The 27,513-nt window shown below is 36.7% G+C and overlaps 1 protein-coding gene across 2 annotated transcripts in view; it reads right to left on the reverse strand.

The window, feature by feature from the left end:
• The window catches only part of igsf21a (immunoglobin superfamily, member 21a), a 168,799-nt gene that overhangs the window by 38,913 nt on the left and 102,373 nt on the right, over positions 1-27,513 (reverse strand). For both annotated transcript variants that reach the window (XM_053316191.1, XM_053316192.1), the window contains exon 4: positions 22,189-22,307. In XM_053316191.1, the coding sequence (XP_053172166.1) occupies positions 22,189-22,307 (119 nt within the window). The remainder of the gene's footprint in view (positions 1-22,188; positions 22,308-27,513) is intronic.

Here is a 27,513-nt window from a genome sequence, read left to right on the forward strand (position 1 = left end):
GGTCAGAAGTGTGAAATGTGTAATAGCTGTCTTTTCAATAGGCTGTCTTTCTGTATAAACATGCAGTCCCTGAACAATATTCAAACCTCCTAATGCATGAACATTTTTGCTATTATAACCTTGTGAGAAGACTTGAAAATTAGATTTTAAATTGAGAATTTAAAGTGTAAAAATCCCAGTGGGCATCCCCAGTTACTCATTTTGGCTGGAATGGTGGGATATCAGCTCAAAACCCCTTTTTTTTTAGCTCAACATAGTACATATTTTCAAACACAGCCCACGTGCTTTCTGGTAGCTTGTGTGTGTTTCAACAATGAGTGCCTTACGTGTTAATGAGACATGATAAGTGTCAAGCTGTCCAGACAATTAAGTGATTTCATGGCATCTCAAGGGCTCGTTTCACAGTTGCTACTTGGTAGCAAGCTGCTGCAACATCTATGAATATGTTTGACACAGCGTGTGTTTACTCACATTAATGGTATACATGTGTGATTAAATGCTGCTACTCTAAATTGGACGTTGCTGCTGTGCTTGTTAGTATAAGGAAGCTGCAAAATGTTTTATTTAAAGCACTGCAGCCATACTAACTTCCCATGTAAGGGGTTTTGGGCAGGAGAGATTTCTTGGTAATAGCATGCAGCATATTATTGTGAATTTCTCATTTTTATGATGTGCTTTGTTTTTCATTTGATTTAACAGCAGACTCTTGGATTTAAACTCACACAAGCTCCATCTAGGCATGGGCAATTGTTCCCCCACTGTTTTGGGTTATAATATATAAATAATGTCGAACTATTTCAGACAATGTGATCGAAGAAAAACAAAAACAAGAACAATAGTTGTTTCTCTACAAAATAGTTCAGTTTTAGTTTAGTTCATTTTCCTAACCATAAACAAGTTATTATTGTAACCATGTCAATAAGGTAAACTAACATTATAGGTATTATTATTCCAAACCACAATATAGCATAACCATCCACAATAATGATTTTAATTCACACCAAGTTGTTTCTAAACCTAAACTTAACTAAACTTTAACCCTTAATTTTCTTTTGGTGAAGTCCTACTGAGGAGCAGCATTAGATCAGAAAACACTATTATTATTTTTGATTGAATTCATTATTATTATTTATCCATTGATTTATGATGTATGTTCTCTGGTGGGCAATCTCACACTTTCATATATTTTTGATTGAATTTATTGGTTACACTTCTGCCAAATCCTGGTCTTACTGTGTCCATATGAACATATTTTGATACAGTCTTCTTTTCAAAAACTTAATGGCAGTTTCGTCTCTCTAAAAATAGTACTGGTTGTACGGAGCATCAGGAATAATCAGTAGTTGGAGATTTCATGTGATAAAGGAATTTAGTCACTTGGGGTTATGGGCAATATTGAACGTTACTCAAATTGCACAAACTGCCACTGGTTGCAATCCATACTTTAATAATTTGTGTAATTAAGATTTATATCATTGAAATGTAACTCTAACTGTACATTTCAGTGACTTAAAGATGAAAATTCAAAAAGACTTGTCCTCCTGTTTAGTTTTAATTTAAACCAATGAAAAAATACCTCAAATCTTAAACTTGAGTTACCAATTTTTAAGTCTTGGTCGGCCACTGCTTTATGTTATATTCACCATATTTTCAAGGTCAGGATCTTATAGAAGGCTTTAAAGCTGGGTCAGTAATAAGTTACTAGTGAGTTCCTGCTTGAAAAAAAATTCATGAAAAGAAAAAAAAAAGTAAAGTAGCTACTGAGTACAATGTATTCTCCATAGTGTCAATCCACTTCTGAGGGACATGGACAGAAGGGGTTGTTTGAAGTGTATAGCTTCACACGTTAGAGGTATAAAAAGGTTCATCAAATGCTAATAATGTCCCTTGTATTGCATTTGATTGATGGGTTCTTTGGTTGGTATTCCATTGTGGAAAGAATGAGAACATATAGATGATGTTTCAACAATGTTCATTCAAGTGTGCAGCACATTAAAGCTTTTAATGGGGTTGGATTTTCCTTCCACACTTGTACCATATGCTAAATTGAGTGAGTTTTAATCTAAGATAATTATATACAGAGTACTGCAGTAGTCGTGTGGTAGCGCTGTGCTGACCTTAACCTTATGGCACTTTCCACTTTTAGTGTTACACTAAAAGTGACTTCCTGCTAATGTTTAACTCTGCAGCCCTCTGCCCTTTCTGTAGATTTACTTCCTCCTTTCCTGTGTGTGTGTGTGAGTGTATGTATGCATATGAGTGTGAGTGTGTGTGTGTGTGTGTGTGTGTGTGTGTGTGTGTGTCTTTGTGACTCAAATAGCAATAGGATCTAAAAGAGGATCCCATGGAGGACATCATGGAGAACGTCTCTTGTCGAATATGCTGCATTTTTGTGATTTAAAATATTTCACCATTAAAAAAAGATTGATGATGTTAAACAAAATACTTTATGGATACAACATCCCATATTTATGTCTTGAAGGCTTGATGCTTTAAGCCTTAAAAGACCAGAACACATGTTGTTACTCATCCTGCTTCTAGTATGGGAGGTAGGGTCCTACATAAAAAACACCTTACTGCCAAAGATTGAACATTTTTGTTTTTTTCACATTAGAAATATCTTGTCTGTGCCCGTCTCGTTGACTTAAAGTTACAAAAAGGTGATGTCACATCCTTCAATGCAGCAGTCAGGATTGAGTAACATTTGAATCACAGACATGATGAAGCAGAGGTTGAGTGCTAATAAACTCTTAATGAATAATACTGTAATGTATAGTTTGCTTAGTCATAACTATTTGATGTTATAGATACATTAATTAATCACACCAAAAATAATAGTAGATGGGGATGTTGAGCAGTAGCAGTGTGATACTCTTTCTGACTGCCCAAATGATGCTATGTCCTTTCAAAGACAAATACTTGGTGCACCTGTATTTTCTCAACTTCATTACTGCTGTGCATCTATCAATATTTATTGGGCACAGCAAATATTATGGCTGACACTCACAAGAAGATAAAATCCACAAACTGAAGTTGATTTAATTTCTCAAAGGACTAAGCCTACCCTGTTGATCCAAACACTTTCCTCTGCTTTGTCTTGTCATACAACAGTTTTGTTTATCTTATCTTTTTGTTTGTTTGTCTGCTTCAAGGCGATTACATTAAGCACTACAATGATTTAAATTAGAAGCTCAAGATAAATACATCCTATTTACAGTGTATTATACTCTAGAAAGGTTTGATGAAAATGATTTTTTCAAACAGTCCAAGATATGAATAATCAGTTGGCATGGAAGTTAGAAACGCTGTCTTATTTCAGATAAGTTTGTTCCCCTTTTATACCTGACTTACTTTGACTGCCGGTTGTTTTAGAAACCTAACACCTTAATTTTAGAGTTGCTCTTTCAAAGAAAAGATAGAAAAATAGATGAATGAAAGGATGAGTGAATGAATGAATGAATACATGGATGAATAAATGAATAAGAAAGTAAAAGTATGAATGAATAAATCTATCAGTCATACAAGTCATGAGAGCTCAGCATTTTATACATGTGATACAAATGTAAATCTACCATTAGCATGGAAATTACATTTGATTACTTCATGGTGAGATATTACATCTCCAATTCCGAAATATTCATGAATGCATTGGTTTTGATTTTGGCTGTAGAAATATTCAATTTACGTAGTGGCTGAAAACATCTTTCATTTTCAAAAATAAATTGAACTATCATGGTGCAGCAGCTTTTTCAAACTAAAAAAAAGCTGCCTCCCACTGAGCCAAAAGGAAACTTCCACTTCCCACTTCTAAATGTTCCAAACTTTGGCTATTTAGGTTTAGTCAGAGTCAGAGCTGTTATAACACCAAAGTGCATATCTTTGGACATCTTTCACTACTGCTGCTTATTCCCAGTCCATAATTTTCATTTTTCTATTTTGACAATTGAATCTTTGAACACAGCAGTTCAGAGAAGTTGTCATAACATTCCATGGCAGCTAATTCCGTCACATAACTCCAGCCAAAAATCCCATTTTCTACTTGAGCTATTTCACACTCGGCAGACTGGCAAACATTCTCAATTAAATCTGAAGCTTTTGCTTCTAGACATGGTGGGTTCTGTTTCAATGATGGCTTTAATTGCTAAACTAGTTAGAAATTTCATTGACATTCCAAGGGTGATGGCAGCCATTGAACTGACATGCACCGTAACACTGAAAGATCATGCTGAGAAATGTGTGAAGCACCGATGAAAGTGACAATGACTAAATAAAAGCCTCGTTAGGAGTAGATGCATGCCCTGTTGTGTGCCTGTACGGTCTATCCATAATAATAGTAGAGTTCAGTGTAATATTCCATTGAGCCATACTGTGTAGTGAATCCATTGTAAAATGAGGAGAAGAAGATAAGATGAACCATAAAGTTATGGTCTGCTGTTTGATTTATGTGATGTGGCCCTTGTTAAAGGCAGGTTAAGCAGTTGTGCCATGCTGCACTACACCTGCCGCTTCAAATTCTTTGTATATAATGATCCAGTTCCCAATATTCTCAGGCAGGGCAAGACCTCTGCAATGTTCCTCTCAATACAGGAAGGAATGGAGACAGAAAAAGACTAACGTGGTTCATCACACTGCATTCAAGGGTCATGAATGTGCAATGCCTCCATATGACTGTAACCTCCCATGTAGAGCCACTTCAACACAGCACACTGCTGCCTGAGGTTTTGATTACAGTTTTCCTCGAGTACCTCACAAGTGTAACCATAATTAAGATGACCAACTTGTTTTGATTCACCCTGGAAATTGCTCAGAGTTGTGTTTGAACAAGTTTGTTTGTAATGCAAGTGTATGCATGTGTTTATGTTTATGGATATAAATCAGTGTGTTGGTGTGTGTCGGTGAACTGTATGACTGTAAGTATGCATGCTACAGATATTTCATTTTCATGGTCAGATGTCATCTTTTCCTGCCTTCACAAAGTATTCACAGCTGCTGTAGACTTTTTCTCTTGTATAAAGAATTTAAAGATAGTCCTAATGAAGAAAAAAAAAGTCCCCACTAAGGTTCAACATTTGGTTCATTTTCAGCCAAGAAAAAAACAACCCTTCCCTGGACATGAACCCCCCCCCCCCCCCCCCCCCCAGACCTGGGGTTCTCATTAAAATAGTATTGCCATTCAGTGACCAAAACAATGTTAAACACACACTGAACTCTCTCTTTCAGGTTCTGAACCTGTCCTAATTATTTATGGCATAATTTAAAGTGTTTTTTTTATGTTTTTTATTCAGGGGTTTCTGAATAAATATTTTTAGACTCAGTATCTCTGACTAAGACCAAATTGCAATCGAGCAAGTTACTAGAAGATATTTTTGGAAAAATCAATAAAATATACGAATATACATTTTATACTGTATCCACCCTTATAAAAATGTTTTGGCCATAAACAAGATAAATGTGTCCTTGTTATGTTCATTCAAAGGAAACATTTCTAGGAGACTTGGTTATATGAGATATATCTCTGGTAGTAATTAAGTAGCCTAATGCAACTGGGCCTCATCACTGGTCTTGTTAATAAACTAGCCCACCACAAAACCACCCACTTCTCATGAAAGCATTATCATTTTTTATACGCACAAATAATTAATGGAACATGAGAGTTACATTGCTCCATTTGACATGAGTGTCAGTGAGTGAGAAATAAACATTTTCAATGTCATAACCTTGTTATTAAGAGGAATATGGAAATCATCATCTTCATTAGAACTGCAAATCCAAACTTAAGGTTCTCATTAAAATAGTGTTGCCATTCGTTGGCCAAAAATATGTTAAACAAACACTGAACTTTCTCATTTCAGCAGCTTCAGCTGAACCTGTCCTAATAATTTATGGCATCATTCATGTTTTATGGTTTTTACTCAGATGATTCTAATATTTTTGGACTCAGTATACCTGAGTTTGACCAAATTGCAATTGACCAAGTTACTAGGAGAAAATATTATACATACATACATACATTATACAGTACATACTGTATGGTCCTTATAAAAAATGTGTTAGCAGTGACCATATTAATTCAAACAAAACATTTCTAGGAGTCTTGCTTTTCTTACTCGTCCCCCAAATTAATGGACACATTTCTAAGACAATGACCAAGAGAAAAATATAGCAGAATCCAGACTGATGCATGAGCTGAAGAGTCACACTGTCACAGAAAGAAAATTAAAAAAATGTGAGCAGAACAGTCCATCCTCTTTTTCTCCTTTCCACTTCTCACTCGACCTGTGTTCAGCATCTCTGTCCACAGAAGCAGCCGTCTGTCAGCTGCAGCTCCTGCAGAGCTGAGAGGACAGCGGCTGGTTAAATTGCCTTCATCAGGCTGACTGACAGCAGAAATTTAAAGAATCAAAGAGTTTGCGTGTCGGCTCCACAGGAAGAAATCACCAGTGTTTGTATTTATATATTAACTGACACAGTTTGTAAGTTGAAAACACATATACAGCAGGATATTTACAGATTATGCTTCTTTAAACTTGTCAGAAACAGACTCAGAGTGTAACAAAATACAAGGGGTCTCCATGAGACTGTCTCAGATCCAGTGTGGATTGATACATTTAATAAAATGAAAGTGTAACTGTTCTTCTGTTCTTTGAGAAAACTTTTTTAAGTGAATTGGCCACAGCCTCTATCTCTCTACAGTTTGCCAGCCCTTCACTATTCGAGGGTGCTGGAGACTGGACACTGTCATGTCCTCAGACGGACACCTGCTTTGATGACCTCCCCCTGTCCTGTCCTGTCCTTGAGCCCCGTGCTGAATGGATGGAATAGTGTTGTGTGGCTCAGTTTGAGCCACCTTGTTTCTTTCCCCTTTACAGAGCCAGGGCACTGAACACTGAGCTTTTTTTCAGCGCACACAAAGAACAGGCTTCAGAATAACTGACTCTACCTTTAAGTAATGTAATTAATGGCCAAGTTAATAAACAAGAAAAAACTCCCCTTTCTCATAAAAGCATCATCTTCCTCAACAGTTTTTATACAGACAAATAATTAATGGATAATGAGTTACCGTTCAAATTTATATATGAAAATAATATGTAATTTTTTCATATTTAACATTTTTATAATTTCATTATTTAACAATGACTATACAATTTGAGATTAACAGAGCCTCACATGATTATTAAAAGTAAAATATAAAAATAAGCCTTTATAAAATGTCATTTCCATTAGCTCTATTTCTAAAGAGAGAGTTTATTTATTATTGATATCTGGGAAAGGTCAGCATCACATATTGGAGATTCTCCAACGAATGAAGGCTGCCATCACAAAGAAAACATTGGTCAACTGTAGAAGAGGTGAAATCAGATGAAATGTTCTGTAAAAACATTTTGGCATTTTTTTGCTGTTTTGCATCATGGAAAACATTTTGAACAAATTTCTAGTTTGGCAGAATTACAAATGGTCAATGATTCTTTCATGAAGCTCAGATGAGAGACCAAGTCTGCTACTGACAAAATAATCCATATTTCTAGCTGGAACTTTTAAATGAGCTATTTTACATGTAAAAGCCACAGATACACATAGTTGGATTTGGTAAATGTTGGTAAATGGGGATTTTTGTTCAAACCAAACTGAAGCTTAAGCAGATGTCACTGTCAGCAATGTGCTAATCAATATAAAAACAGGGTGTCTGCTATAGCACCACGCTGTAATATCTCACACGGTAAACTTCCATATGAAAGCTCAATCCTCCATTTTCTTGACAGATGTGAATATGCAAACCACTCACATTTTTTTAATGTCTAAGTCAGTGAAAAATGGAGTGGTTTGTTAATATTGAGGTGATTTATTTGCAATTCCACTCATTGCTGAGAAGGCACAACATTCCCCCAAACTCACCCAACCATAAAAGTGATACACAAGCATCCGTATCTGTTCTTTCGAGAAAACAATATTACACTATTATGATTATTTGCAACTGCCAAATTAAATGTTTTCAGAATACTGAGTTCATTTGCTATAATAAGAGATTGAAAGAATGAAAGATTGACACATCTCACCAATGATTGCTCCAGTGCAATATGTGTGATCACCTGCTATTATTGACTACTTAGTAATTTGGCATTTCATATTTCCACACCAACATGGCATTGGCAGAAACCTCTTTGAAAAAAAAACAACTCATAACAATGATGGATTCATGGAACGCTCGCTCCAAGAACAAATCTCATGTTGTAAAGAGACTGAAGTTTATTCATTAAAGCCCCAAATGGTTGAGATTAGTGCCGTGCAAGCTCTGATTCCTCTCTGGCTTACAGTATTATCACGTCGATGTCAAATGTATAACGCTATAGTCCGGATATTATTGTTGTTGTTGAAAGGGCCTGAAAAATTCAAGGGCACAGTATTACATAATTAGTTGTCAAGATGATGACAGTGACTCATGGTTCATAGTAGGAAAATTTGAAAAAGAGGAATTAAACAATAAATTCAAACAGAATAACGTCATGATCTACTTCTGGTCACTCAATCAGTGATGTCACAACACGTTTGCTGCATATCACACCACCCCCCTCCCATGTTTCCTGCTGGTCTACTGCTACTGTAAATAAAGGCGTCTATGCCAACAAAACCTTCAAAAAAAATAATGATCATGATATCACCATATGTAGAACTCAATCTGTTATTTAAAGATAATTTGGACAAAACTGAGGAGCCTGTGTTGTGTAATAGATAAGTCATATATGAGTCAGTTATATTGAATCCAGAATTAACTGAAATGTTAAACAATGAAATACAAAAAACTGAATACTGTGAAATAGTACTACAAACTGAAATACTGAGTGAGTGAATAGAGCGATATTATTATATATATATTATAATACTGAATACTGACTTAGTTTAAATGAATACTGTGAAACACTGAGTAACACTGAATGCTGCGTTAAACTGAATACTGTGACATATTGATTTACAATAAGTAACATAGAAGATGAAGTTACACTGAATACTATGAAATACTGTATACTGTATGTTTTTCCAGTTTTGTCTCGTCAGGATTTTCCAATGTATGATCTTGTTATTGTCCATTAATGGGCTGTTTTTGCATTTTACCTACATGTTTATGTTAAATAATGTTATATATTGCATTTAGCAGATAAGTATATCCATTAAAAGGCATTGTTTATTTACTTCATCAAAAAACCCAACTGCAGTGTGGTTATAAAAATGAAAAAGAAAAATATTTTACTATAAAATACAAAATATTGAGATGTCTGCTTTTACAAATGGGCTCTTAAAATAGGAGCTTTTGTTCAAATGCAAGATAGATTCAGAGAAAATACAGGAACTCATTCCTAGTAATGGCAAAAGAGAAGAAAAGCAAATTGAAAACTGTAATTTGATTAGACAACTGATGTTTCATTTTAGGACAAAAATCATACCTTAGATTCCTTTTTTCTCACTGACTCCATCATGACTGCCTTCAATATGAGTGAAGTCTCCATTCATTTTATTCTGCTGACAAATGTCTGGCTTTGCTTCAGGCTTTGTTTAGTGTATTTCCCTGGTGGCACAATAAGCCATATACTGCACAGTATATGTCAGGCAACCCAGTTTCTGGCTACACTTCTCTGCCCATAGATCACTGAATTGTTGGTACATTCAGATAATTTCATATTCCCATGGCCTTTAGTTTGAAGGCCAGCAGAAACATTTCTTTACTTAGTTCATGGTCTAATAGATCTGGCCATTCATAGCAGCCATGCACACTTTTGTTTTTGTGTTAGATGAGTTATACCACATGTAAAACAGTGACTTAAATTCATACTCTCCAAGCTTTTAAGTTTGAGAGGAGTGTAAGAGCAGTTTTCTATTCAGTATGATTATGATACAATTGAAGCTGACTCCTCACTGCAATAGGAGTAAGGGGGACATTTCTTCGCTGGCCTCTTTTGAAAGGAAAAAAAGCGTCATTTGGACTGAGTTAACAAATCGGGCTGTGTGTTTGTCTTCATATCAGTAGAACAGAAACACGGGGGCAGAGACAACCTCTTGTGTCCTGACAGAAATAGCCCAGCTATAATTGTAAGTCAGGTTGTGAGCCTGTTTCTATTCCACAGTCATTCAGTCACAATAGGATAGAACAAGTGAGAATATGCTCTCGGGCAAAGTCACAGCCAGCAGCAACAGCCTGTTGAAAGAGTCTTCATTATATGGAACAAGGAATCATTTATGGAGCACTGTTACTCTATTCAGGGGCAATCTGACAAACATATTGACTTTGGCACACATGAGGTTGCAGGTATCTCTGCACCTACTTTTCAATATGGCATAATTTGATTTAGGTGTAGCGTCAGTTCTGTAGCAAGCTTCCGTTTTGGCATCTCATAAAAGTTTGGGTTACATGCATTTTAAGTGGATATTTGCTTTCTAAGTTGAGAATGAAAATCAGCAATGCAGTACAATGTGCATCACCCATCTCCTGAAAATGCAAAGTGTGATATACATTAACTGTTTTTTGTGTATCAGCATTTCACCACTGCTTGCATAATGAGATTATGAGAAAATCCACGAGTATGCATTATTCAAGAAATTACTACAGCTGATTTTGTGTGGTCTCTGCAGTATGAAAAAAAGCTACCTGTTTGTCTGTTTAGAGTGAAAGACAGCTTTTCCAACATATGCTACCACACCTCAGGATTTCATATCAGTTTCCAACTCAAATCTGCTTTTGGCCCATGGTCATTTCAACTCTGTTACAGATTTAATTATTCTAGATCAGAACAGATCAAATCTTAAATCCCCACTTATTTTGTACCCAAAAACTGCACACACTCCTTAAATCCACAATAGCAACAATGTTAAAATATCCAGAAGATCCCTCTTAAAATAATTCAGATCCAGTTTATTAACCCATAACTTGCAGACTGCATCGTTTAGTGAGTGAGGGATTCAGATCTGGCTTCATCAGTAGAAGTTAAAGTACAGGCTGGAAACAATCCATCTGTTTAAGTTCACCACACAGGACAGCACTAGACAGGAGTCAGTCTGATCATCCAGTTGAAATGTTTTATCGTTAAAGAGTAACAGCCTTGACATTAATAACTGAGGTCTCTCTGTTTATCTACAGTTGACTTATGTGAATGAATCATTCAATCAATCATAAAGCTACATTGGTTTATTGAATTCAAGGTATTCAACTGATATTCAATGAATATGTATCTGGGCAAAAATCTATATGAATACTAAATCAGTTGTTGGTTAAAAAATAAATGACTGCCTGCCTACAGATGTATATGCCTCATTATGTGAAGGTGCTTTGAGTGCTTTATAGCTTTCTGAGGGCATCTATTGTGTGTTTCCGCTAAATTGTCAAATGCCAGTCATACCAAATATTGCCTATGTTTCTATAAATCATTTTACAAAACGTAGGCCAATCACATAGAAGCACTTCCATTTTAACATAGGCTATGCATCAGTCCAAAGTGACTCATTAATGTGAGACACTTATATTTTGTTTTTTTAATAATCCAAAGAGAGCTGTTTCAATGACAAGCCCTGGTAACTTACCAGATGAGATACATGCCACATACACCATTGTTGCATATGGTCAAATCTCTCCCTCATTTCCTGTTTTTCCTTGACTGTTATTATAATAAATGCATAACAAATGCCCAAAAATGATTTAAAAACATATTTAAACCATTTAAATCACAAAAGTTGTCTTTAGTTGTTGTGAACTTTTTGTTTGTTGTTAATATGTTGTGATTCTTAATCTTATCTGAAAATCAATATCAGTATAAACATAATTTTCCATAATCCAATATTGAAAGATCTGCCTAAAATCAAAAATGAATCCCAATATCAAATCAGTCTGTATTTGTTAAAACGAGTTCATCATCTGCTAGCAGACTGACTTCAATTTATATACTGATGATACCCAACTCTAAATAGCTGTTCATTCTGATGATCTTCGTCTCTGATGATTATTAGTCACATTACACAACACAGCTGGATGTTGTAAAAAAAAAAAAAAAAAAGGAAAAAAGGAAAGATTTTCAACCTTGACCACCTGAGCACCCCAGAAAAATCTTTTTAAAAAAGCTTCAAAGATGAGATTGGTTATTTCCTCACAAAATGGTGAAAAACTCGTCAAGCCTTTTTTTCCAAATAGACTTTTTCTAATAAGAAATGAGAAATGGCTTTCAGTTTTCCTCACAATGCCAAAAAATCGATTGCAACTCATCAAGAATGCTGTTGCCAAGGTTTTAGCAGGAACAAAGAAAAGAGCTCACATTACTCGTGTTCTAAATCCTGTTCTAAAGCCTTTGCTCTTGTTGAGCTCGATTAGTCTTAGGATAGATTTTAAGACCCTTATACCTTTGCCTATAAATTTTTGCACAGTTTTGCCCCTGACTATGTCATTGATATGCTGCCAAAATGTGTCCCTGGAGGGTCCTCAGACCTACTGCTGCACTGAAAACTCAAATACATACAGAGAAGTTGTACACTATGGTGTTGGACCAATATATAATAATAAAAGCAAATAAATAAATAATAATACTAATGGAATCTGAGGACAGCAATATCAATAAACATTTAACCTTTTAATCGTTCTGGTCTTTTGTCTGTTATAGTTACACAATATACAAATACATTTATTATTAATCATATTATATAACATATATGATAACAGGACCTATATATTGAATCAGCACTGTATCTCTACCGGCTTTCGTCTCTCCCTCTCTCTGTCTTTTTTATTTTTTTGTCAAGTTCAATAGTTTCTTTCTTTTGTGGAATTAATCATTTTAAGAACAGGTATTACTTTTTCAGGTTGGATATCTACATTTATGTCAGATCTTTATGCTCAAACACAGTTAACACCTGCCTAATACAGTCTTTGCCAGTGCCACATGTCGTGCCACCAGGACTTGAAATCAACATTTGCCAATCTGCCAAATACGTGCTAGAAATTGGCAGACAACTCTGTCAACTCTAAGAGCCACTTTGGCAGGTGAAATGTTTTGATCTTGATTCTGCAAGGCTTCTCCAATAGTTGACATTTACTATTATATCCTCTTGTGTGTCATATTTTTTTTTAGAAATATTACAGAACATATACCTTTTTATTTGACTATTGATTTGCCTCCATTACATTCCTCCCTAGTGTGCTGTGACAGTGACTATGATATCTCGCTAGGTTGAGACAGCAGTCAATTAAGTTCAGTGCTCCACAGCATGAGAGCAGCTTTCTTGTAGTTGAAGCACACACTGCCACAGCGTAGTAAATATGGGGGAAAAAAAGATGGATTGTGTGACTACATTACCATAAACAGTCTATCTGCTCTCTAGCAAAGCTACTCAGAGTGTATAAGGAAGCTGCTCCTGTGATGCAAACACTGAAGACACCCCCACTCCCGCCCCCCGTCTAGCTCACTGCATCATATAACAACCTCAGATTCACTTGCGTGCAGCCTGTGTGTGATGTATGATAGCCCTGGTGTCAAGGTGAGAGTAGCATAATAAAACTGTGTGAACATATTTTATTCATTCTGTCTTGGGATCCAGCGGTTGAATTTCAATCAATGGACTTACAAATATGTCATGTGTTTTCCTTCCCTACATGTTATCCTCTTGTGAATGATTTTCGCCTCAACATGGAATCAATTTTGAGGAAGACTTCCCAATGGTACAATTACTGCTACCAAAATAACGAGCAGGAGAAGAAGGAGAGGAAGAAAGTGAAGTTAATGTAGGATGCTCCAATTAGTTGTTAATTCCTAAAATAAAGCAGAATCATCAAACTGGCATTTGGTTCTTCTGAAACAGTCACATCTCAAAAGCTTTCATTTTCATTTCTATATTTATCAATCTCACTGTCTGTATTCTACCCTTTGAAATACTTGAATATGTAAGTTAATAAGCCTCAATTCAATTATTTCTAGGGTGCTTTTGTAAATTGGCAATTAAGCCAACAACACTTCTCTCTTTCAAGAAAAAAAGAAGAGACTTTAGCCATGTACCTGTAGGTTATATGCTTTAATGCATTCATTAACACTCTCTTAAGACTGAAGATCTTGAGGCAACTTTATTTTATTCCTCTAAAGACATCATTACAAATCTGTGGACTCCAACAGTACTGCCTCAGACCAACTGTTTAGACAATTAATGCAGGATACATTACCTCCCCCCTAATTTGATGGATTTTGATGAAACGGGACAGAATAAGGGTCCAAATATAATTTAAATTTACCATTGCAATTCTCCCTTCAGCTTTCCCTCCTCTGATTTCTATTCAAGTTTAGAAAAATGGCCACACTGAGAAGAAATCAATCCGATCCATGCCCACGGGCTGCTTTCAGGGGCTCCTAAACCTGTATTTCTTCTTTCCCCATAAATTTATCGCCTGTCTCACAGTCTTTTGTGCGGCAGTGAAGATGAGTGTCAAATTTCAAAGAGCTAAGACCACAGTTAAAGGTATACTCAGCACCACTTTTAGAAATGTCTGCCACTTTCCACCCTTCAAGTGTAACACTAGAGAGATCAACTAAATTAAATGACATTTACAAACCTCATTTGTGAAGGAGATGCTTATAAGCAGTGAGGAAATGTAAAAAATCTATCTGCTTATTAATATTTGTATAATTTATAATGAAATAGTCATCTTAGCTTTTCTAGATCTTGATATTGTTAGAGATCCCTTCTGGTGAGACATGCATTGAAACAGTGTTAAGGGAGTTGATATAATGAAATATTTTGATGGATAGGACACAGGCGTTATTGTTATTAGAGACAAACAATCAGGATAGAAATGACAGGTGATTTCATATCTACAGTATATATTCCCTGTTGTTATAAAAAAATCTTACAGACCCACCAGGCCAAGCTAAAAATAAATCTATACCTACTTCACGGGGAAGGAATGATATTACAGACTTGGGAGCCATTCTGACTCTTCCCATCCTGCCTGGCTCTTTTTAGATGACCTTTTTCAAGTTACAGATGCCCTTGGGTTAGTCTCTTGAGAAATTAAATTAATTTCAAATAAAACACATAACCTTCTTAAGTGAATGAATTGATTCCGTTACAGAGTGAAAGATAACACTGTCTGATAAGTTTTGTCAAACTTGCTCAGAAAAGAAACTATTTTTAGGGAGATCACTTTGTAGGGAAGGAGACTTATCAAGCAAGGTGATATTGAGGTAAAAGGTAGAGACAAAGAGGTTTTCTCATCCTTTGGTACAATCAGCTGCTTGTCTCTAGGGAGGAAAAGCTGTTCTTCTCCTCTGTCGCCTCTTCAGTCATCCACGCTCAAAAGGAGGGACCTTGGTGGGGAGCAGAGCGCAGCAAGTGATGAAGACATCCTTAGTGAGGGGGAGTGAAGGGAATGAGGGAGACTGCGCCACAAGGAATGAAGCCTACACTTCACAGCATACAGAGAACCACAAGGAGACATCCAGGGAGGCACTGTGTTCAATATCAGACATGCACGTCTCAGGATGAAGGCGGGAAAGCTACCCAAGAAAACAATAAAGAACTCCACCATGAAAGACATCACAAGGTTATTTTAAAGTGATGGTTTAAAGACTCTTGGAACTATTTGAAGATGTGTACTTCTGTGTTTTAAGTGTGGTGCTTTGAAAAAAAAAAATGCTGATATGCGGAAAGTTTCTTCTTGTCCATGTAACTGACAACTCTACAACTTTGTGCTTATGCATATAACATCCTTGAATTGGAGAGTATTTGATGTGACTCATTCACTTCAACTAAATATCTCTACTCTCCATCAGGCAAAAGAGTATATACAGCCCAAAAATATAGCACAGCTAAGACTTATCTTTGCATGACATCCACCAGTGTTGCTGCTCTGCCATGACTGAGATTATGTATCGTGGGAGGGACATTCCTAAATGATTAATGCATGGCAGTCAGGAGATTCTGTGTCCCACAGGGTTTAATAAACAACCCTCGATGTCACGCAGAGCAAAATGGTATTTGTTCATTGCAGCAGCCTAGAATACTCAGCACAGCCCTAATTTGTGCTCTTTAACAATAGTGCCATATGGTGGTGGAAGCAGCGGGGTCTACTCAGGACATGCCATGCCTACATTTAAAATGAGAAGTCAAACTTTTAATGTGCCTGCAGGGTATCTTGTCATTAAGTGGGTGTAGTGAGGAGCCCAACAATGGATAATATACTCAGCATGGTGTTCTACTTGAATGTTACCAATACAAAAATTAAGCCTTAATAATAGAGTTTAACTGCAGAAAATAACATCTTAATAGGACATTATCAATCTTCTTTAGAACAAAATGTTTTGTAATGACTAAAATTAATACAAAATGTACATGAGGCACTGACTGTTTATGCTAGCTTTATGGTTAGTAGGTGCTGAGTCACACTAAAGCTGGAAGTAATTAATATCATCATTTCTCATAATATATATATCAACTCTCTTCAACAAAGCTTACATGACACTATTTCAGTGCCTGTGGTGGGACTTTTTCCTTCAAGCTCTGTGGACTTCAACTGAGGATTTCCAAGTCTTTAAAGATTCTTCATGAGTACTACTTTGCTAATCCTTGCAGAAATATGGCTCCATCCATGCAAATGCAAATTAATCAGAGTACAGAAATGGCATGCGCACAGTGAATCCGGGTCTTATCTGATAAACAATATCTCGCGCCAAAATATTGACTCCTGGAGCCTTTCACTGGACATAATATGAGCAGATGACGATGCAACCATCAGCTGCTTGTTTTTTGTTTGCTGTGTGAAATCTGCGGGTATAAAAACAGGCTTGCTCATAAGGCTCAGCATTGGCACACATTGGCTACCCTACTGATGAGTGCTTGGTGACTGGATGAGTTAGAGGGGGAAAAATAACTTCTTGCTAATGCAATACCAAATGAGATACTCAAATATGATTGCAGGTTCATGCCACAACTCGGTTGAGGCTAATTTCAACAAGATGGCAGCAAAAGATTTCACTTTGTGTCCAATGGAGATGGACCATTCAAAATTCATGCTGCTGCTAAATTCCTCAAATATTCCCCACTAGAGAGTTTTTTATTATAAAGTAAGGTCAGCTAAAGGGAAAGAGGACAGTTTTCTGCCAAAACTCTGACAGCATGGCAGGAAGACAAAAAGTCAAAGGAAATTCTTTAGCATAGACCAAGTGATGCAAAGACTACCAGTTCAATGCCGGGTAGAGCGATCCTTGAGGAAGCCCATGGGTTGTTTATTGAAGCCTCAATTAACACCCTAGGGTTTAGCTCAAAGACAGACATTTAATAATTCATCTGCTCTTTTAATTCATTTTATTCTTGTTTTCATCCAATGGGCTCCAAGCCAACATGTTTTAATGGCGTTGAAAGCTACTCCCAGTCAGCAAATCTGAATGGTGGAAGAGCAGTGTAGTAGGGAGGTTTCACAGAATAAAAATGTAAAGAAGAAGAATTGATAATAACCAGACAAAATGATCTCAGAGAGGAACCTGTTGAATAGGAAGAAAAAATAAGGTTATGATGTATTCCACATAGACTACACTAGACTATGTTGGTGCATCATCTTGTCACAAGAAAAATGGTTGCTTTCCACATGGAACTTTTTTTTTAACACAAAATCAGTTGAATAGGCTGTGATGCTGATAGCACACTGTAGGACATTAAGTGTGATGAACAGGAAGGTGACACACAGGATAAATTAGAGCGCAATGGAGAATGATATCAAGGACTCTTGAATAATCCCCTATGGTGACCCGAGGCGTACTAAAAAAACAACCTGACAAACACTTCAGGATACAACTGATGAGTCTGACAAAATTGGCATCCTTTCTGAGAAATGAAAATGAGGCCACTGTGTTTGAGTCACACTATGCGTCGATTCTGGCCAAGATGTTCTCTGCACTTCCCAAACAAGTACAGGACATAACACCCACTCGCTAGCAATCCATCAAACCCCACCACCCAAACAACCCTCTCCACACACACAAGCACGCAAACTTGCATCCACTCTATCGCACACCCATCCCTAAACTATTCCAACTAACACACTGAACTGCTGTGTCTGCAGGCATTTCTGTCTTTGGGCTTGGCTCGTACACCATTAATCCCACCCATTTATAAACGAGCGCCTAAATATACACAGCGCTTAATTAAAGTTGGGCATCCATTATTGAAGCGAATCCCAGTTTTATAGGATGTGAAGGTAATTAGTCCCTCTACACCTTAGCGCTCATCTCTGTTTTCAGGGGTTATAAATACCAGTGCTGCCAGATCATGAAGGGTATCCTTTAAATCACATCCTCACGTGTTACAAAAGGTTAGAAGAAAGGATTTCTGAAATTACGTGACATGATGTTTAAACACAACAGCTATTAAGATGTTCTTCATGCAGTGGAAGAGTCACCAACGGTCATCTGATATAGACACCAACACAACAACCTTAGTTGTCGCGGACAGTGTGCACAAATCAAGCAGTAGCTGGCTTCCCAAGGTCAGACTCAGTTCTGAGGAGACAGATAACCTTTCCTTGTAATCTTTGGAATGTCGCATAGGAATCACTTTGGGTAATAACAAATAATGACCCAATCTCTACCATTGGGAAAAGAGGTATTGATTTCTTTCACCCACCAAAGCCTGAAATTATGACCTTAGCTTTACAGGGATGGATATGTCACTATTTGCAGGATGATATATCTGTTTTATGTGATTGGTGATGGTTCAGAAGTCTATCCCTAGAGAAGATGAAATCACAATATACTGAATCAATTACATTGTTATATATTATACTGACATTACATAAAATGTCTGCTGTTAAATATGTACATTTACTTTCCATTCAAAGCACTCACTGCCCTGTACATTATTACCATAAAAATGAAACGCTCTACAAACAAACAACAGCTAAAGATCTGAAGAGTGCCTCAAAATTGTGATTGACATTTCAAAGTCTAGCTATTAATTGTTTTTTCATAAAGTGCTTGAGTGAACTGGTGAACTCAAGGTTTCTCAAAGTGACTTGCATTGACATTGAAATTGCTTTGATTGCAGGAAGACATTACTTAAATTCATGGAACAATCAAGAAAAACACTGTAGGCTATGTTTATATTCGAGTGACAAAGCCCTCTAGGGCAATGACATGGCTAGGGCTGCATACATTTTCAATTTCAATCAAAGTGGAAAGAACATCTGGTTGAATAAAATAAGGCTGGAGTTATGTCCCACTTTGCTTGCAGATCCACAGTCGGCAGAAGTAAGAAAAAGGCAGAGCAATTGTTGCAATGAATATGACATCTTTCTTATTGAAATACTGCCCACAATTTGACATGTTTTCCTGTGATTTGTTTGGAAATGTGTTAACCACATTACACAAGTTCCTGGCGTTAACATCAAAGAACTGAATGTTTTATCCTCAGATGTCATTTATCTGATTCCCAATCCCATGAAATTATAGCAGAATGGCATAGGGGATCAAAAGGCCAAATTGCAGTCTATTGTCATTTCTCTAACCGCTGTGCATTTACATCTTGTTGTGTGTATCCTCTGCAGACTTTGACAGTAAATTCAATACCCTAATACAGATTCTGTTCAGCATATTTAGCACTTTCTCATGCTGAGCGCCTCATCCCTAACCTCTCACTTCAGATGCTGATTTTGAACTTTGATAACAATAGAGTGTCTCATCATGCGATGTCTTATCATGCTGTAATGCATCTATAATATCATTTTAAGGCACAGAGCAGCATTCAGGTTAAGGGATAAACATCTAACACAGTAGATAATAAAACGCCCTAGTTATGGGTAAAGCCTGGTACTGTATCATATTCATGTTCCTCATTATCAGGATAAAATATTGTCGGTGCAACTGTCTGGGGATTAGTTTACATTAAATAAAAAATAAAAAACAAACACAGCAGAATACCCTCAATTATTTTATAAGAAGATTGTACATGACACTTTGGCTGTAACAGGAGTAATCTGTCATTTATAGTAATTTATAGCGTTCATTATGGGATATAGCTTGAGCTAAATTGGACATCATAATATCACTATGACAGTCATTTGGAGGAGAGATTCTCCATGCCTTCGGGCTTAATAAAGTCAACATATGCTCATCCAGTGGAAAAAGAAAAGCAAAGACTTTTCAAACTTTCCAGAGAGTGAAGGACAGTAGCGTAGATGAGTTCAGGGTTTAGCCTTTTAAAACTGGATGATTGAATTTCTTGGCAGGGGATTCATTAAAATGATAATTCTTATTTATGAAGCCCTTTAAAAAATTAAAATACTCTCCGTGTACTGCTTCCTATTAATAAACTTTTTTTCCTCTCATTTTCTTTCTTTCTCCTCTCTACTTTTTTTCTTTACTTCCCGCTGAACTTGACACACTAATAGGTTATGAATAATTCTGTTTCAGTTTAGATGGCAATTAGCCACAATGCCAGAGGCCATTCTTCTTCCTCTCCAGTGGAGTGGTGATTTAAGACCCATCTGAGTTAGGGTGCTCCAACTATCCCACGACTACATCATTCACGTCTCCTCACCCAGTACTGAAACAAGAAACAGTTAACTGAGTAAATCCTCTCTCATTGATAAAGTCTTTCACTGACGTCACTGTGTGAGAGCACGTTAACAGGGAAATGGGACTCGTCATCAAAAACAGAGCATGAGGTTGAGGTCTTAATAAAATAAAATGATAATAAATAATCAAATAAAGTAAGACAAAAAAGGAAACATGAAAACAACTGGCAGGTCTCAGAGGCACAAAATGTGATAATGGAGCAATATTTTCACAAAGTGTCTCGCAAGTGTTCCACTGAAAAATTTCACCATTGCTAATTAGCCATAGGACCACATGGAGAACAGCATGTCTTTGCTGCTGGAATTGATACATCAGAGTCAAGCAAAGTGACTGTCATTAGGGGGGCTTAAATATAATAATTACAGCCCAGCCTGAGCAATAGACTACAGGCACAGAACCTCCTCTTATGATAGAATGAAATATCATGGTATCTGAATAATGGTAACACAGAAGCAACAAGGTGTGAAGTAAATTAAATGAAGCAAATACATATCAAATAGAGCGAGAAATATATATATATACATAGAACCATGCAGCCGGGTTCATTGCTGAAGGAAGCAATGCCGTTCTCTAAGAGCAGAACTTCTGGATCCACATCATCACTGAAATGCAATCAATTGTTCAATTTCCCAAAGCTTATCTGCCCACAAAATTTAAAGGAAATGTGTTCATCAATTCTTGATGTCATACAGACTGTCATGAAAGCAGGACAAAAGAAGTAGAGCCAGACAGGGGAAAAATAAACAATAATAATACATACTTCATCATCAAGAAAAATCACCTCTGTGTAAAAGATCCTTGATATTAATTGGGCGAAGCTGATTAATCCACTTGTTGCCTGTGGTGCCATTGTTTTCTCCTCTTAGCTTCAATCCATTTGAGTGGGGTGTAATTTTTCAAATGTTCTCACACAAAGACTCTCACAAAAAGAGCTGATGGGTGTTCTCAATTTCAAACCAGACTAGTGTGAGACTATTGATCACTGGTATTTATCAAACACTTATAAAAAAATTATTTTCATCGTAACAAATGTTCAACAGTTTTTCCTAGAGTAGAATGAAAAAGGGAAGTTTGCAAAGTGACATACGGTATATTATAAGTTTTTAGATAAAAGATGCACCCACGATCACAAAGATTCTGATAGAGATTTGATTTATGCACATTTCCATCAAGAAAGACTGTAAAACTCTACTTGCTCACTTTCGATATGAGCATCAGCTAAAAAAGTTGTAAATAAATGAAACTGTTTGCATTATTTAACATGTTTGATCAAAATTTTCAGCACAAAACCCTTGTTACTCACTGAAAAACAGCACATCCAACTTATAGTAGTACCAGTAACATCTGGCACCTCGCATAAAACTTACAAGCCTCACACTTTTTTGAGTAATCAGGAGGAGTCTGTCTCCTGCCTGCAGGCCTGTGCTGCATCCCGTTTTTCAATCTTGTCCACTATCCAACCCACTGGCTTTGAATAGCCCCTCACTGTGCACCCAATGTCCCACACCAGCATCACATTTTATACAGAAATACAATAGGAACTGCGAGCACACTAATTGAAAGGATGTCTTTAACATGTAAGTGAAGTGCAGTCGAGGGTACTCACACATAACAGTAAGAAAAACATTCCCTGAAGCCAGGACAACCTTCTCCCTCGTTGCCCGGTCATAGATTCCCACATGGCATTCATAAGGCCCGTTGTCTGAGATCCGCACCTCTGGGAGCCTGGAGAACAAAAAAATAGCACTCCATGAGCTGGAACAAATCTTTGCATTTTTATCAATAATGACACAGTGATGCACAAAGTAACAATTAGATTAAATAGTTCACTGGTGGGAAAATACATTTTGATGTTCATAGATATGAAGTTCAAATTATTGTTTGTACAGAGTGCAGAGCTTTGAGATTTGGAGCTCAATTCATGTGAAGCAATCATTAGACACTTAAGATATTCCACACACAATACAGATTTATTATTTTCAACATGACATTGGTGAATGGTGAGTGATGAAATTATGAATGAATTATGATGAAATATGAGTTGCAGTTTTGTACATGTACTGTATTTCTTCCGAAGGTTCATTATAGTTTTTCTCAGTCGATTTGGTGAATTCCTGAGATGAGAATTGAAATTCTTAAAACTTCTTGTTTAACCTCCACATCACCTAGTCGGTTTTTCATGTTATAAAATAAGTTTATTATTAGTTTGAACAAATTGGAAATGCTTTGGCACATTCATGCATGATTATGTTCAAATTCAAATATCTGCTGTGTCCCATATTATTAATTGCTTATGTCTTGTTGATCAGAATATATTATACTGGCTCACTCATACCGCCCAAAACATCGACGCATTAGTTCAATGCATAAGTCTTTACAAGGTTAAATTAGTTGTCATATTTAAGATGACTGAAAATCCATCTGTGGAGGTGAAGAAATAATTCATGTCAGTAACATTTTATTTAACATAGCATTCACTCATGTTGTTTGTTGAACAGTTTTAGGTTTTAAGTGTTTTGTGTACTTCAGTGTTCTTGGGTACTATTTAATAGATGAATTCAAATTGATTTAAACCTGCTTCACCAGCTAAACTGTCACACACAGCATCTGCTCTCACACAGAGACTGAATACATTGTTATGTTTATAGTCGGCATGCTTAAATCAAATAATACTAAAACAAAAGAAGAATTTTTCCATCATATGTATGTATTTTAGGGTCTAAGCAAAAGTTAAAGTAATGTTGATATAACTCCTGTCTTTCTGATAGTGTGACCGGTACTAATTATTATTATTTTTTGGTTATTGGCATGTTTCCCTGAGAGCACATGTTAGTCTTTGGCTACAGTGGGTAACGTCAGCAGACCGCTCATGGTGCGGATGCTGCAACCATATGCTTCCATCACAATCAATGAAAGTGGCTACACCCAGCACCAAAACAGCACATATGTCATGTTTATGCGCCTCAGAATACATGTGTAAAAAGTGTGTAAAAGGGTTTTGATATTTTTTACGTGAGCCATACACAGCTATAATACAGCTGTAAAGGATAAATGCTTCTAACTTTTGGCATATTGGTTTTGAGACTTTCTATATCTCTATTTCTTCCTGTTTCCTGTTGTTTCATGTCCCGTGATTTCTTTGATAACAGTTGACAACAGAGATAGAAATAACTTTTTTTATGTCAATGTTTAGTTACTTTGTTCATTTTTGACAGTAACAGTTGGTACCTCACCTTGTAATATTATCCCTTACACACTGCATATAGCAGATGTTATCTTATCCATATCACACAAATGCGGCAAAAAAGCTGAAGTTAAAGAGTTTTCATAAGGTCCAGAGGCTGAAGACACAATCCCAAACCACAAGAAAGCAGCACGTCTTCTCTGCAAGCAGTCTGCTAACATTATGCCCCCAGTGAAGCTAAAGAGTAGAATAAAATGAGCTGAGCTGCTTTTTGTCTTTTCACAGCTATACGTAAGAGATTTTTGTACATAAAGACTGAAAGAGTAGCTTGTCAATTATTAAGAATTCATAAATATCTCAAAAACCACAAACCTTTGGGCCAAAAAGACCATTCACAACAAGAAGATTCACAACATTTCTAACTTGTAATGAGGACCAAATCTACAATATGCACACAAAAACCTCCCCATTAAAAATACACCAAACAAAAACTTTGTTTCAAAGCCTGTTTCAGTGTTGAATATCTCAAGGTAACATGTTGCATTCGGTCAGTTTTTAAATATGAAAAACAAACTTTTTTAAAAGGCGAGAGATGGGAAACCAACTCATCTTCCTATAATTACTCATCTGTGCTAAAATACTAATCATCAGCACTCTTTATGGGAGAAATAAAAGAAAATCAAATGATGAAAATCTAGTTAGACTCACACACTTCCTGTAGTTAAGTGTGATACTCACTGTCAGGTTTGGTCCAGTATTCTCAGTGGTCTTGTTTAGCCCAACATACTAGCCCATTTTAGCCCTAATTTGCTACAGCATCTCCAGGTCTCTCTTTGTCAAATAACGTCTATATCTCTTCACCTGACATGTTTATCTTTGGCATTCTTCCACCATATAAGTGTCTGGTACACAATGAGCTGAAGGTTGCACTGAGCTGTAGACTAGATAGTAGATTTGCAGTGGGATCATCAACTATAGCTAATACCTTACACAAAGACCTCTCCTTAAAACTCTATTGTTTATTGTCTCTTATTGTTTATTCTGCACCAAATTAACAAGCTGGTTTAAAGGATAAAGAGAAATACAGTGCTTCTTCCTCACGTCAGATGTTTTTAGTGGGTGTATTTCTTTCACAGCCGCACATATGCATTTAATTATAACGTTTGACAATTGCACTGTTTGACTTGGCAAACGAGCCAATTTAAAGTTAAATCTCTGGTTTTGATGAGACCTTGCAGAAAAAAAGATGATATAAGAAATATAATGGAAAACATTAAACATCCTCTGTTGTATTTTTTTTTACAACTTAAATACAGCACATACAGTGTTTTCAGTGTGACAGTGTAATCTTTTTTAATTTCTTCTTTTAAACAAGTCTATTTTTTGAGATCACTTCAGTACACTTTAAAAAAAAAAAAGTCTCTGCCTATAATTCTGCAGAGATACAAACCGACAATTATTCAAGCAGTTATAGCTGATGACAATTTCTGAAAGAGCTGGAGGAGCATAATCTGTATTCTGCACTCGGCTAACATGTCAACAGTGATAATCAAAGTGAGACACCACTAGTCACATTTAGCCTCTGTGATTTATTCCCACAAAACAGGAACAATTGTCCTTGCCGCCCGGGCGTTTCAGATGGGGACCTCTGTTGGAACAGCGGCAGGGCACTCACAGCAGCCGGGCTTTAATGAGTTCAGCTGTGTGTGTGCTGAGGAGAGGAGATCACTCTTTTGGAGAGCTATCGCAGTCAAGTCTCTCTCTCTCTCTATCTCACTCTGTATGTACAGTATCAGTTAAAATACATGCATCCCCATTCCCTTGTATGAGAGATTGTGTCCAAACACAGGAATATTTCTAATTATAACATCAAGTCTGAACATCTTATAATATATAACTTGTAATCTTTTATTGTTTTTTTGTTTTTTTAACAAACCTAATCTACCTGTTGCTATCAATTGAGATAGTTGATAAAAAACCATCAAGTTCAACCTTGCCTTCAGTGTATGTACTCGTAGCATGAAAGCAAAGCAGTGCTGAATGAACCAATGATGAGTCAATGTTTGAAAAAGCTAAGTATATATGAAAAAGAGTGAGCACCTCGAGATATAAAGTGAGGTTGTCTCCACCAGCACTTCCTCGAGGGATAAGCATAAAACAACTAAGTCTTTCTTTTTTTTTTTTTTTTCTTTTTTCACTACAGTGCAAAATGACGAGAATAGCACTGTAAATCTCTCTGGTGGTGGATGGGGAGGTAATTGGTTTTGTCTTGGCTGGCTACATTATGGTAAACGCTGATGTAGCCCATTGCTTTGTTTTACAAACAAAGCCGTAGTTCAGTTATCCACAATCCTGACTGCTGCATTCATGGATTCCAAATAAGACAAGTGGAGAGAGAAGAACCCAGAGATAAGATAGTTCAAGACATGGATGTATCACCGGTAAGAAAGGTGAGGAAGCCACAAAGAAACCCACAACCACAGCATTTCTGAGAGGCTGCCTAATTCTGATAGACACATCCATCACAATGAGGAGTAGAGGAAAGAGGAAAGGTTGTACTCCTAACATTGAGACTTCTGTTAAATATTAAGACTAGTGGGGATTAATTTTTCAGCACCCCCCTCCCCTAATCTTTGATGTCATGAATTTCTGAGGTGCTATAGTCCATTGAGAATCTGTTCACAAATTATTATTTTTTCTTTCTCCCATTTGCTATTAATGCTTCAGCTAACATTTGGAATTTTAATTGGAATTAAATCACTAGTTAAATGGAAGAATTGAAATGAAAAAGAAAAAAAACATAAAATGCCTCAAACCAGGCACATTTTTTAGGAGACTAACATTTATGGATTTAAGCGTACTATAGTCTCAGAAAGATAGTTTTTGTATTTATGAACGATTCCTGTCAAAATCAGCAGGGGGAGGCATGTAGAAACAGCTGTTTGTGGCTTGCAGCTCTCTCTCTCTCCCCCTCTCCCTCTCTCTCTCTCCCTCTCTCCCTGTCTCTCCCTCTCTCTCTCTCTATCCCTCTCTCTCTCTCTCTCTCTCTCTCTCTCCCTCTCTCTCTCCCTCTCTCTCTCTCCTGCTCTGTCTTTTCCCTCCTGTTTGTGGATTGCTACAATGGGGTGAAAATGGAATTAGGGCCGAAAGTTTTATTTATAACTATGAAAAGCGAGCAGGTTAAGAAACCAAACTAAGTGACGTGTTCTCTCTGTCTCTGTCTATCGATCTCCTCTGCTTGCAAATAACCTAAAATTAAACTAAAAAAGTTACCAGACACACAAAATATACCAGCAAAATCCTTCCTTACCTTTCCTCAATTTAAACAGCAAAAACACAACTAAGATGGCTAGGCCCTTGACCAGCCAGTCACACATATATTTTTTCCTCTGATTATCATATCTACAACTGCCACACAGCCATGAGTATGTAATTCCAACTTAGTAAATAGCCGTTTTGAGAGCTGTTAAGATAACATTCGAGTGTTTTGAGTCTGTAATTAAGCCTCAGTTATTACCTATTAATAACATGTGAATGAGCTGTATCTGAAGACATTATGTGAATAATGCAATTCATGGAAATTACTGCCTCTTGTAATCTTTAATTTACCTACATTGTGATCAAAATGACTACACTGGGCTGAGTGAGACTGGAAATACTTAGCTGCCACTGCTACTTGTAGCTTTTGACAGGTTTGCTTAAGCTCACATGAAGAAGTGGGTTTAGATGACCTTGTAGGGATTGCAT

Source organism: Scomber japonicus, chromosome 3 (genome assembly GCF_027409825.1).
Source record: "Scomber japonicus isolate fScoJap1 chromosome 3, fScoJap1.pri, whole genome shotgun sequence".
Taxonomy (NCBI): domain Eukaryota; kingdom Metazoa; phylum Chordata; class Actinopteri; order Scombriformes; family Scombridae; genus Scomber; species Scomber japonicus.